Source organism: Schistocerca cancellata, chromosome 10 (assembly GCF_023864275.1).
Source record: "Schistocerca cancellata isolate TAMUIC-IGC-003103 chromosome 10, iqSchCanc2.1, whole genome shotgun sequence".
NCBI lineage: Eukaryota > Metazoa > Arthropoda > Insecta > Orthoptera > Acrididae > Schistocerca > Schistocerca cancellata.
Genome location: NC_064635.1, coordinates 207,581,181 through 207,595,289, shown reverse-complemented (window position 1 = coordinate 207,595,289; position 14,109 = coordinate 207,581,181). Strand labels below are relative to the sequence as shown.

At 40.3% G+C, this 14,109-nt stretch overlaps 1 protein-coding gene across 1 annotated transcript in view; it reads left to right on the top strand.

Moving 5' to 3' along the window:
- LOC126106296 (ATP-binding cassette sub-family B member 10, mitochondrial-like) overlaps window positions 1-14,109 on the top strand; it is a 114,630-nt gene that overhangs the window by 32,530 nt on the left and 67,991 nt on the right. Inside the window, exon 5 of the mRNA XM_049912515.1 lies at window positions 9,951-10,121. Within this exon, the coding sequence (XP_049768472.1) occupies window positions 9,951-10,121 (171 nt within the window). The remainder of the gene's footprint in view (window positions 1-9,950; window positions 10,122-14,109) is intronic.

Below are 14,109 nucleotides of genomic sequence, written 5' to 3'. Positions count from 1 at the left end.
ATAAATGTGCTTGTGAACCCCCACTAGACAGTCACATACAGCTAGTGAAGTGACTCTTTGTCCAAAGCACATGGTTTAATAGTATCCCAAATTTGCCAGTTCTGTGTATTCACTGCAAACTGAAGTGTAAAATGTGCCTTGTCACTCAATAGAATATTGTCTGGCCATGTTATCAACTTCGAATCATGCCAGAAACCGAAGAGCAAGTTCAGAATGTTGTTACGGTTCATGAGATTTCAGTTGCTGCACTGTCTGGATCTTGTACAGATACAAGTGTAAAATAGGCTGCAAAATTTTCCATGCTGTTTATCATGGGATGGACGATTCTGGCGACACTGCACGAGCACTAGCGTTATCCAGGGCACGTGTTGCGTGGGCAGTAACAGCAGCAGCAACCTCGTCAGTGCCTTCCACTGGGACAGGATGCCTCCCTCTTCCAGGTGCCACAAGAAGCTCACCCATGTTTTTGAATTTTATTATCATCTTCTTTAAATCATTTAATGACAACGGACCTCCCCTCAGACCTTTCAGTTAGCAGTACTCTCTCAATGCACCACTGCAGTCACTGTCATTCACATACAACAGTTGCACTAACAACACGTGGTCTCTCTTGTTAATAGCCGTACTGTTCACTCACATAATGTCTTGTCAAATGATAGCACTGATGTCATGTTGTCATTCAAACAGTGTACAATATTTGCACCTGGTGGCCAAAATTGGAACTTTTTTTTAGCATAAATTGGTTGTGCATTAATGGATTAGCATATCTATAAAGTTCCGCTGCCAAACGATAATTACAGTCCACATTGGACCTCCATGAGTAGCTGAACTTTAATTATAATCACCTGGTATATGGGATGCCTGCATAAATTAAACAGTTTGCCAGAACATGACAATGACACTCATTGAAACATTGCAGAAATTCAACAAAGCCACCAGGATGGAAACCTGAGAAGACATTGTCAGCAGAATATGGTGTGAGAGTCCATATTCAATACAATGTTGTTCCACTCCATGTGTTGTGATATACTTCGTTCCTGCTGCTCAAGCTTGTCCCTCTCTTTGATGACGACTCCCTGGAGCTCATCCAGTGTGTTCCTGCAACAGTGCATTGATATTTAAAGTGGCACTAGGGCATACTCAGTTGCGTTCATGTCAGCAGATACCACAAGCCATTCCTTTCAGTTATCCCTGCCTCCTGGAGGAAGGTATTCACAAGGTGGTCACAGTATGCTCATAGCATTATCTTTACGAAAGAGGGGCAAACCACCAGAATGTTGGCTGTTAGGCAGGATAATATAGGTTGTAGCAACCTGTCCCGATACTGCACAGCCATCAGACTATTTTTGAGAGCGATGAGAGACATCTATCGTCCATACGCAATACTGGGACAAAACGTGTGCAAATGTACTCGGGCTCGTTCACTACCTATTTTACTCGTGGCTCATCTGCAAAGAGGGCTGGTAGTGAATGGTTGCATTTGCACCCCTAATACTGAGTCATATATTGGCTAGCCTTTGAACAGCAGTCATCTGGTCGTGTGACTAGGGCCTCCCATCGGGTAGACTGCTCGCCGGGTGCCAGTCTTTCGATTTGACGCCACTTCGGCGACTTCCGCATTGATGGAGATGAAATGACGATGATTAGGACAACACAACACCCAGTCCCTGAGTGAAGAAAATCTCCGACCCGGCTGGGAATCGAACCCGGGCCCTTAGGATTGACATTCTGTCACGATGACCACTCAGCAACTGGGGTTGGACTGAACAGCAGTAAATTGAATACACAGTTGTCTATACCACAACCTTGCGCAAAATGAGGTACACTGTATGAGTTCAGATTGAAACTTATTTATTTAAAAAAACACTTCTAACTTTGTGGCCATGCATATCAAAGTTCACAAATAAATCTGATCGGTGCAATTCGCACATGTGGTTTATTGTCCTGTACCTACACACTTTCACGTTGTTCCTTCACAGTTTATTCGCATACACTGGCGTCCATGCTTACACTTTCGGCAATTTGCCGCTCCGAACTTACCACCACAGTGGACAATGACCAAAGACCACATTTTTCCGCTCGTATCCCCAGTTCCCAGTTGGGTCATGTGACACTACATTAATCAAAATAATTCCTAAACATGACCACAATCTGTTTACAAATTTTATAAGATTTAAATACTTAAACTTAAATACAGTATATAATTTTACACACCTTTATCACCACATAATTTTATAATTTGTTGCAATTAAAAAACAAAACACTATGCAACGGAACTACGAATGCTCATCAAAACACAAAACAAGTACTTTTATGTCCATTTTGCATTACACTATTTTCACTCTGCATTTAATACACAATTTTACTCTTAAGCACAGAAAATTATAATCAGAAATAATTTATGACATGCAATCAGATTTACATAATTAGGAATGTTTTGGCACAGTTGCACCCTCTCCCTTCATTTAATGACGTCTTTGCACTAAATATGAGACATACAAATACTTGTCTGGCACTACAAAGATCGAAACTGAATGGTGCCTTCATAATAAAATAATGACTTGCTTTGCAGTTGTTCTAAACATCTTTATAATTTAATTCTACTATGAAACATTTTGATTGAAGTATACCAGCCCAACATATTATTTCTGCTGCTGTGCTTGGAAGAACTCGTTTTCACGTGACTTATATTTCAATAATCCAAGGACTCATTCCAAGCACACCCTACATTATTTACTTAAGTGCAAAGTCATATACGGTAATTATATGCAATTATGTAACCAAGTAATTTAAACCATCTGAAACTGCTGAATACTGCCGTCTCTTTATCAGGGAAAGATTAGTCTATAAATATATTGACTTGTCTTTGTGCTTTTCAAATCCCATCCATTTTTTCATGGCTGATATTTCCATTGCCAGCAAAGCTGCTGTATGGCCATATTATTCCCCATTACCTTACACATGACATGATCCTTGCCACTGCTGAAACCGTTGTGCGTGTGTGTGTGTGTGTGTGTGTGTGTGTGTGTGTGAGAGAGAGAGAGAGAGAGAGAGAGAGAGAGAGAGAGAGAGAGATATGTACATTAGTACAAGGACACATGCAGGAGCACTCTTCTGCAAAAATAGCCAGAAATTGGACTTACCATGCACTCTTCAGTGAAGAGAACCTCATGCTATTGATCTGGATTCCATTCTAGGTGTTCCCTTGCCCATCTTCTGTGTAGATTATGGTGCTGGAGTTTGTACTGTCATTTGTATTGAACATCTAGAGGCAACATTGAACCAGTGGAGATGGTTCTGCACTGTCTGGTTTGACACAGACCTCCCAGTTTCCACAAAAAGACGATGCATAATTCTGTTGCACGTTCCGTGGAGTATGTGTGAGTCACAATATCAGCAAATAGTTGTTATCAGTCAGGTAGGTAGTTAGTTTGTTAGTTACGTTTCCCATAGATCAATTGAGCAATTCTTTAATTGAAATGATGTGGAATAATTCAGTTGATTGGATATGTATATGTGATGAGTGTTAACATTAATGAGCATACTGTTTTTTTAGCCCACACATGTAACTACATTCAGAAACTAGTTTTTTACATTTTTAAATGTTGTTTTTAGAGTACCAGCTTTTAAATAAAAATTCATCTATGGAATAAAAGGTGGTGTCCAAAAGAAATGATTAGGTTCGATTTAAAACTTACGTTGCTACCTGGCGGACATTTTGTGGTATCAGATGAAGAATGCAAAATTTTTGTTGCTGCATATTGAACTTCTTTTTGAGCCACTGACAATGTTTAGCTTGGGTAATCAAGATCATTTCTACCTCTGTTGTTGTACCTATGTACATATAACTATTCTTCTCAAATTTTGATGGATTATTTGTGAGTAATTTCATTAGCAAATATATGTATTGTGATGTTGCAGTTAAAATGCGTAACACCATGAAGACGTATCTACTAAACGACCAAGGAGAACATCAAGTATTGTTCTTACTGCTCATTTTTGTGGAATCAATACTTTATTTCTAAGTAATAAATCTCCTCAGAAAATTACTCCATAATACATTATTGAGTGAAAATATACAAACTGTCAGGAGGTTGACTCAATGGTTTCGTAGAATAACAAGTATACAAAGAGCAAAAGGAACTGAACTTAATTGTTTGAGCAACTCGGTAATATACTTCTTCCAGTTCAAGTATTGACCAATTGTACACAAAAAAATTTGGAGCAATCCACCCTGTTTACTGACTCGTGTTCATGTGCTACATCAATTCTTGGTGTTACTGTTTGTTATACAGAACTGAATGTAGTGAGTTTCCTCAAAAATTTAGGAAGAGTCTTTTTTCAGAGTTCAATCACTGGTGTTCTTGATCATGGCAACCACTACAAGGCTGAACTACATTGTTTTGTGTCTAACAGTTGCTGTTAAATGCTCAAATGGTGTCATTATGGCATATACCAGCTACGCAAGCTACTTTCGTGCACTGACTAGCCTTTCGTGTTGCTAGATAGAATAATGTACACAGGCCCTACTGCCCCATTGAGAATTAGACATAGGGTACACCACTGAACTGCACTGAGGATGCAGGTTCACATTACCTCCAGGTGGCTGTACATAGCTATAAAAAGATTTATCTTTAAGATTAAATTACAAGTAAACTGTTTTTGTTCTACTGATTTTTGTTTATTTTTAGCTAAGTTTTGACTTAAATGGGCCATCTTCAGGAAACAAGGTCCACAAGGGACACTAATTCTTAGGTGACCAAATATTATAAGCGGAGATACAATGTTTTTTAACATTGCAAATTACATTTTACACAATGGTCAATATTAAATGTGTCATTATGATGGTCTGTGAGTATTTGGCTGGTTGATAGCGTCACATGAAGCTCAAAATTGGGGATGCACTCAGCTGTAATTGGTCACTTAGAGCCAGCTGGGTATTTTGAGCTAAATGTTTCTCTCAGGTGCTTCTAATAGTTTTCTTCCTTTGTTGGCTATGTGCAGCACGTCTATATGGATTTGATATCTGTGTCCTTCCTTCAGCACATTTTTGACAAAGGTGGAGCATGACTTACATAATCCCCAAGTCAGGGATATAGCTATTTGTGATTAAAAAATTCAAATTATGCAAGCCACGAGGCTGGTGCGTATCTGTAGTGTTGATCCAAAACATTGTCATGACTGCCCACAGTGACACTGAATGTTATCTGGTTGTGCTGCAGGCACGTGAAGCGACCAGGAAAATGAGTAAGTAGAGAAAAGGTAACTGAATAGTCATTCTACTAATGATATGGACTGCAAATGGGGAAAATCCACTGAAGTAAGTGACTCTGACAAAGGGCAGATTGTTATGTCCCTGCTCCTGGGAGCAAGCATCTTAGAAACAGAAAAGCTGTTCATGTACTGCTGTTGTGAGCATTTGTGGATAGTGGTTGAAGGATCGTGAAACAACTTGCAGGCAACTAGGAGTTGGAAGTCCACACCTCATCTGGCAGAATACTATGACAATAACCACATACAGCCTGTCCCATCCAAAACACAGGTCCATGTGTTTCACTTGAAAAACAGACAAGCTAGGAAAAAATTGGAAGGAAATTGGAGGGAAAGCAATTACAACACTGGGACATTCCTACATTTCTTGGAGTAAAGCTTGACCACACACTTCCTTTCAAAGACCATTGCAAGAACAACATGAAGTTCAAGGTCTGCAACTGAAATAATAATATAAGCAAGTTCACTGACAGCATGTGAAGGGCTCAACCAAAAGTTCTATGAACCTCTGCTCTAGCTGTGTGTTTGTTTCTGTCAGAATATGCTGCACCAGTCTGGCAGAACTCCACACGCACACACCAAGCATGGTGAGACTGCACGTAATGAGACAGGCTGCATTATAATAGGTTGCCTATGACCAACTCCAGTTGACAAAATTAACCATCTTATAGTCATAGCGTCCCCAGATATTAGGCAAAGAACAGTGGCAGAGGCTGAGAAGAAAAAACAAGAAAATAAATGCAGACATCCCACATTTGGAAGTGAATCATTGTGTCCTATACTGAAGTCAAGAAACAACTTTCTTCGGACAACTGAAGCCATTATATCTTCATCTTCCACTAACTGTGACAAAACAAGACAACTGGAAGTAATAGCCAAAACCTAAAGGAAGAGCCTGCTAGTGGTTTGCAGCTACCCTACCAGACGTGGAAAACAGTGAACAGACTATGAATTGCAGTGACACGGTGCAAACAAAACTTGAAGCAGTGGGGCTACGGCACAAGTGATGCAACCTGCAAATTTGGAGAAGTTAAACATGCTGAGTACCTCTTGGTCTGGCCAAAGTTGCCTGAAGCCGGCACACTGGAGGACCTGGTTTCAGAAAATGTTCCAGCAATCAAGACTGCCAAATTCTAGGCCTCAAAATCAATTTGAAATTTACAGAGTTGTATGTGTTCATTGTAGATATGTTTCAAATTTGTAAATAACTGCACTGTGCTGTACTGTTCTGGATATGAAAGTAAATAACAATAATAATCACACTATGTGGAAGTCATAGGCTTACCCACTTGGTAAATCAGGATAGGTTAAACACACTGTTCAGCATACATTGTTGAAGAAGAGCTTCACAGCATACATCACCTGCTGCGTGCTCCCGTGTTGACCTATGATATGATCAGTTGCTATTACAGTGGCCGTAGCATTTTCAAGAGTAGAACATATATTGATGGAAACATGTTGTCTCGTCAGATGCTACACATGGTCAATGGTCCTGTCCAGATATGCTGTCATGCAGGGCAATTGCTGAAAAGTTGTATTACGTGACAGATGTAGCCCAGGGGGGACAGTAATACGTTACGGAGTACATTCACCTGCATCTCTGTGGTACATGTGGTAGTCTTCATATCCTTCTCAAAAGCTATGGACTGCATCAGCATCAGTGTGGACAACCTGCATCTCTTCTGATGATCTCTTCCCCGATGCTAATGACATCTTCCAGGAGGACAGTTGTTTATACCACAGGACCATAATTGGACTACAGTGCTTTGAAGAATGTGCTGATGAATTCAGGTTGGTTTCTTGAATGTCAAATTCTCCTGATTTGAACCTGATACAAAACATCTGGGCCACTATTGCACCCTCAAATCATTAGCCTGTAATACAGAGGAGTTGTGTGATCTGCATGTAGACATCTGGGGCCACATACCTCCAGAAATCTGCCACAGACTTGTCAAATGCGTGCCACAGAAAATGACTGCTGTGTTGCGATCCAAAGGTGGACCAGCACAATATTAAACAGGTGATTGTAATGATTTGGCTGGTCCTAAATAAAATCGTTAGTGGATCTATCCAGTAATTTGTTGACCAGTCTGATGTAGCACTAGAAGATAGCAAAATGAAAGCTGAAGGTTCAAATGTAGCATTTTCGAAGTCATTCACACAGGTGAATCATACAAACATACTGTTGGTTGACCATCTCACAGATTCCCATATGGGGGACATAGTAATAAGCATCATTGGTGTAGAGAAACAACTGAAAGAGTTTAAAGCAAATAAGTTGCTAGGACCTGATTTAATCCCAGTTTGGTTGTACGAAGAGTACTCCAAAGCAGTGGTGCCTTCCTTGCATTTATCATGAATCTCTCACACAGCACTAAGTCCCAAGTGGCTGGAAAAAAGCGTACTTCTGTATATAAGAAGGGTAAAAGAACAGACCCACAAAATTATAGACCAATGTCCTTATTGGTTTGGTGCATATTCCTTTAACATATTCTCAGTTAGAATATAATAAATTTCCTCAGGAGGGAAAAGCTTCTGTCCATGAATCGCCATGGTTTTAGAAAGCACAGCTCATGCAAAACTCGGCTCGGCTTTCTCTCCCACAAGATCCCGTGAACCGCGGGTGGTCGACCACAGGCGGATTCCGTATTCCTAGATTTCTGGAAAGTGTATGACACAGTGTCCCACAGCAGACAGTTTACAAAGGTATTAGCCTAGAGACTAGTATCAGAGAGGTGTGAGTGGCTCGTAGAGTTCTTAAGTAACAGAACCCAGTACATTGTCCTCAGCGATGGGTGTTCATCAGAGACGAGGCTATTGTCAGGACTGCCCCAGCGAAGTGTGATATGACCGCTGTTATTTTCTATATACATAAATGATTTAACGGACAGGGTAAGCAGTGGTTTGTATCTATTTGCTGATGATGATGTGGTATGTGGGAAGGTGTCATCGTTGAGTAATTATAGGAGGATATAAGACGACGTAGACAAAATTTCTAGTTGGTGTAATGCATGAAAGCTAGCTCTAAATGTAGAAAAATGTAAGTTAATGCCAATGCCAGGGAAATCAAACCAGTAATGTTAGAGTACAGTATTAGTAGTGTATTGCGCAGTCAAGTCAATTAAATATGCGTGCGTAATGTTCGAAACAATATGAAGTGGAATGAGCATGTGAGGGTGTGTTATGGAAAGTGAATGGTTGACTTCAATCTATTGGGAGAATTTTAGAAAATTGTGGTTCATCAGCAAATGAGACCACATATAGGACACTGTACAACCCATTGTTGAGTACTGTTTGAGTGTTTGGGATCTGCAGAGGTTGGATTAAAGGAAGACATCGAAGCAGTTCAGAGCTGGGCTGCTAGGTTTGTTAGAGGTAGGTTAGGTCACCGTGCAAGTATTATGGAGATGCTTCAGAAATTCAAATTGAAATACCTGGAGGGTAAGCAATGTTCTTGAGAAAATGTAGAGAACTGACATTTGAAGCTGACTGCAGAAAGATTTTACTGCCGCCAACATACATTTCGCGTAAGGACCGTGATGATTAGACGGCAAATCATCGAGTAAAACTGAAGTGATGTCAGGTGTTCCCCAGGGAAGTGTCCTGGGGCCTCTGCTGTTCCTGATCTATATAAATGACCTGGGTGGTAATCTGAGCAGTTCTTTTAGGTTGTTCGCAGATGATGCTGTAATTTACCGTCTAGTAAGGTCATCCGAAGACCAGTATCAGTTGCAAAGCGGTTTAGAAAAGATTGCTGTATGGTGTGGCAGGTGGCAGTTGATGCTAAATAACGAAAAGTGTGAGGTGATCCACATGAGTTCCAAAAGAAATCCGCTGGAATTTGATTACTCGATAAATAGTACAATTCTCAAGGCTGTCAATTCCACCTAAGAACCTGGGTGTTAAAATTACGAACAACTTCAGTTGGAAAGACCACATAGATAATATTGTGGGGAAGGCGAGCCAAAGGTTGCGTTTCATTGGCAGGACACTTAGAAGATGCAACAAGTCCACTAAAGAGACAGCTTACACTACACTCGTTCGTCCCCCGTTAGACTATTGCTGCGCAGTGTGGGATCCTTACCAGGTGGGATTGACGGAGGACATCGAAAGGGTGCAAAAAAGGGCAGCTTGTTTTGTATTATCACGTAGTAGGGGAGAGAGTGTGGCAGATATGATACGCGAATTGGGATGGAAGTCATTAAAGCAAAGACGTTTTTCGTCGCGGCGAGATCTATTTACGAAATTTCAGTCACCAATTTTCTCTTCCGAATGCGAAAATCATCAAAATAAAGTAATAGAAATCAGAGCTCGAACAGAAAGGTTCAGGTGTTCGTTTTTCCCGCACCCTTTCAGGAGTGGAATGGTAGAGAGATAGTATGATTGTGGTTTGATGAACCCTCTGCCAAGCACTTAAATGTGAATTGCAGAGTAGTCATGTAGATGTAGATGTAGATGTAGATGTAGGGCTCGTACAAGGGCATTAGATAGTCATCTTTCCGTCGCTCTGTTTCCTAGCGAAATGAGTAGTAGTGGTACAGGGAACCCTTCACCATGCATCATACAATGGTTTGTGGAGGATGAATGTAGACGTAGATCAATCTATTTTTAAGCAGTTTACGTCCTTTAAGATAGAGGCTGTAATAATACAATATTATGTTGCTTGTTCTGCATTTCAGGACTCTCTGGCATCTGCAAACCAAGTGGCAGAGGAGCGCATCAGTGGCATCCGCACGGTGAAGGCATTCAGCCAGGAGGAGAGGGAGTGCGAGTCATACAGCGAGAAGCTGCACCGTGTCCTGCAGCTTGCCTACCGTGAATCCTTTGTGAGGGGGATCTTCTTTGGACTGGTGAGTCAGACTGTGTCGCATTTATGGGTGTTTTGTGCAGGACTTAACCAACTCTTCATTTATGTTCACTAAGACTCCAATTGAGGCGGGGGGTGGGGTTGGGGGAATATGAAACACACCCACTAAATTCAAATTCCATCAAAGGTAATGTCTGAACCTGATAGTTGTTGCAGATGTTGGTACATACATGCTTGTATGTGACAGTAATAAAAGTTTCATTCTGTAAATGATAACTTCATGCTCCCACAGTACCAGAATTTACTTTTTGTATAGTTTGTCACTGTGTGTGTGTGTGTGTGTGTGTGTGTGTGTGTGTGTGTGTGTTACATGCTTTACAGTGCCTGTGTTGCTTACAAGCACAAATCAATCAATCAGCAAACAGACGAAAAACTGCACCAAACTGTTTGTGGTATAGATATATCGAGTATCATAAAGACTACCTCTTTAAGCTACCGTAAAATAAAGTACTATAAAAATAAAATTTTTATTAGAAAAATCTTGTTGTGCCATACAAAAGCTTCAGTATCTTCCATAGTATTAACTGTATATTTAACATTCTCTCTCTCTCTCTCTCTCTCTCTCTCTCTCTCTCTCTCTCTCTCTCTCTCTCTCTGGATGTGTGTGTGCATGTGCTGCTGACAAAACTGCAGCCCACAGGCCTGTACAGTTGTTTTTACCAGATGGAAGCTGCAGAGAGGACGTTTCCACTGTCTTCACCCAAATGCACTTTGGTTTCTTTACTGCACAGTTTTTTGTCCCTCATCCTGTATTTTTGCTGGACGTATCAATGGCCTAACTGATTTAATGAAGCATATGTCCAGCAATGTCACTAGGTACGGTATGGAGTGATATGTGTGCCTGTGCCAGGTCATGTAGGTAAACAGTGGCAGATTTAGTGTGTCCCGTGGACCCTCTTGGTCCGAACTTGACCAAAATATATTTACTGCTAAAAGTCTTTGTTTCTGTTTGGTCCAAGAAGATTTATTATATTCTGTGATTTATTTCTATGTTTTCTGTGTTTATTTGTATCTCTTCTGTTATTTATTTGTATGTAATTGGTGTGTGTACACACACATACACACACACACACCAATATTTATTGTGCACCACTGAGTATTGCACAATAATATTATCTTTCTGTGATTGGTATTGACTGTTTGCACAATATACTGAAGACTGAGAGCTTTAAGAAGGTTGACACTCGCTCAGTATAGTGTGGATCTATTGTACTGTGTGAGGATGGTATTGTGTAATATACAGCAGTTCACGCTGAAGCTGAGAAAGATTCAGTTTACTCCAAACAAATTTGTGCAAAGAACTGAAAAAAGTAAATGACGAAAGATTGTGAAGTGTACTGGATGATGTATATGAAAGTACAATGCAGTACTGTACAAACTAATATTCCTGATCGGTCAAGAAATGGCAGATACCTCATTGTCCACAATAGACGAGAAAAATGAAGATGTGTCTTGACAGTAAGCACAAATGTTTATTTTACTTGTAGCAGTTCTCATAACTGACACACAATATCAGGTCAGCTGGTCAGTGAACACAAGTGTCCCAACACAGACATGGAATCATGTAAGCTGTTAATCTGTAATCAGTAAATAATTGTTTAATTTTATTTGTAGCAGTTGTTACAGTAGAGAAATACATAGAAATCACCACATGTAATTGATAAATTACACAGTTCACTTGTATAACTGCCAAACAGCACCTCACCAGTGATGAGAGTTGCTGAGGGGGCACTCACACATTTATTGTGCATTTATTGTGCACCCCTGAGCTGCACAATAATATTGGCTTTCTGAGATTGGTATTGACTCTTTGAACAACATACTGAAGACTGAGGATGAACTCCTCATCCGTTAAATGTTCACTGGAAGCAGTTCAGACTTGTTTTGCTCATTCTGCGTAATTTCTGCTCGTGTTTTTCAAGACAAGCAACTCATTCGCAATACACTCGAGTTCCGGACTGACGAACGCCGACACGTTCGCAGTGGAGGTAGACTTCTGAATGACATTTCCTGGAAGTATATGTTACGCAATATTATTGTGCTGTTCTTGGCCTCCCACTTCTCTGCAATATATAGACGCAGTATTGTTACAGTGGGTGTGTGAGAACTGCATAACCCATGACATGAAGCTCCTGCACAAATTATATCAGCACCATTTTCTAGAAAGAGAAGGACCAAATTTGTCCTATCATATCATCAGAAAGACAGCAGTGCTATACAGAGTGTTACAAAAAGGTACGGTCAAACTTTCAGGAAACATTCCTCACACACAAAGAAAGAAAATATGTTACGCGGACATGTGTCCGGAAACGCTTACTTTCCATGTTAGAGCTTATTTTATTACAGGGTGTATACGACCCGGGACAACCGGGAAATCCGGAAAAAAACCGGGAATTTTTTCATCCGGGAGAAAACCGGGAAAAACCTGGGAATTTTTCGGAATTCCGGGAATTTTTCATTGTTTTAGCTTCGAGTTAAAATTTTGTAATTTTGACTGCAGAATTGATTCTCTAGCAAAGAATGTTATTGTATCCTGCTACTGGAGAATGATACTGCAGCAATAAAATATAAACGAGAGGGAAAAAAATAAAACTTTAGTGGCAAAGGAAATGTGCAATTTACAACAACAAACAACCGTGCACGCACAAGCGTCTGCAAATAGCAAAAATATGTCAAAGGACGTAGGGCGCAGACTGTAATTCTTCGTAACAATAAACTGCTTGCTATGAGCATGACGTCACAACTGTTCACATTAGGCTCGTTTGACCAATTGCCAGCGATCTGTTGCGCATGCACATTTGACTCGCGTATAAGCAGTACCTTCTCCCGCTACTTGAAGTTTGGCTGTTAGCTGTATCGGTAGTAGCAACAAGCAGCGAGATGCGAACGAGAAATTTTTACCTCGCGCACGCTAGCTGCCAGATTCACGCTTGCACAGAGTTGTCTGAGTTGTATTGGGGAGGGGGTTAACCTCCACATGACCCGTGTTTACGTAAAATGAATTCGCTGCTTCTCTTCGTGTACTGCTCCCACGTCAAATGAAAACAAAACGGATTTATGTGGCTGGGAGCTATCAAGTGAATTAAAATACATTCACATAATTACGGAGGGCAAAAATATATTATTAATTTCAGTTTTCTGATTTTGTTTTATTTCCAAGTTAGTAGCGGTCAAGCATTAATCGCCTTGCAGAACAGTGAAGTTATTTTTGCAAGTTTGCTAAAGAAATTTGGCTTTATTAATTTTTCCGTCGAGGTGATCATTTTACAGTATTGGCTACTTCCAACTGTTCACTGAATTTCAAGTGCAATTTCTAGTGCACGTTATCATCTTCTGCCATATATGGCATTATGCCATAATAAAGAACCAAAAATGAGATCGTAGAGTACTGGTACTCCAAGAAAATTTACATCCCTAAAACCACACTGAAAAGCTTAATATCAGATGGGACCTACTTCATTGTGAATCTGGAAAAAGCCAATTTGCACATCAAGCCGAATTATGTATTTTAGTATGGTTTACGAAATTCTGATGCTCTTGAAGTATCCTCTGATGCACTATTTCTTTTATGGTGTAATGTAAGCCCTCTTAGTGCTATATACACACGAACATACGGGCTTCCTACACCACTGCAGTTGCACACGCACAATTATGCCTGTTTTCTGGTGCTCTCTGGCAACTGGTAAATCGAACCTATTTCTAACAGTCTCCGAATAGTATTGCGAACGGTGGCTAGAAAAGCGTTACTTTCAAAGTAAATTTCTTTTTACGCAAGATGAATTATGTTACGTGTGAGAAAGTGGGATGTATATCTAAATCACAGAGCGTTCGAAACAGAACAGTTTGAGGACCAGCCACTTACAAGAATTTCGAGCCGAGACATTTATGTCATAATTTTAAATTTACTGGCACATTTGTGTGATGTGTCTTAAAAGTATAACACACGCAAAAAAATATCAACATTACATGTG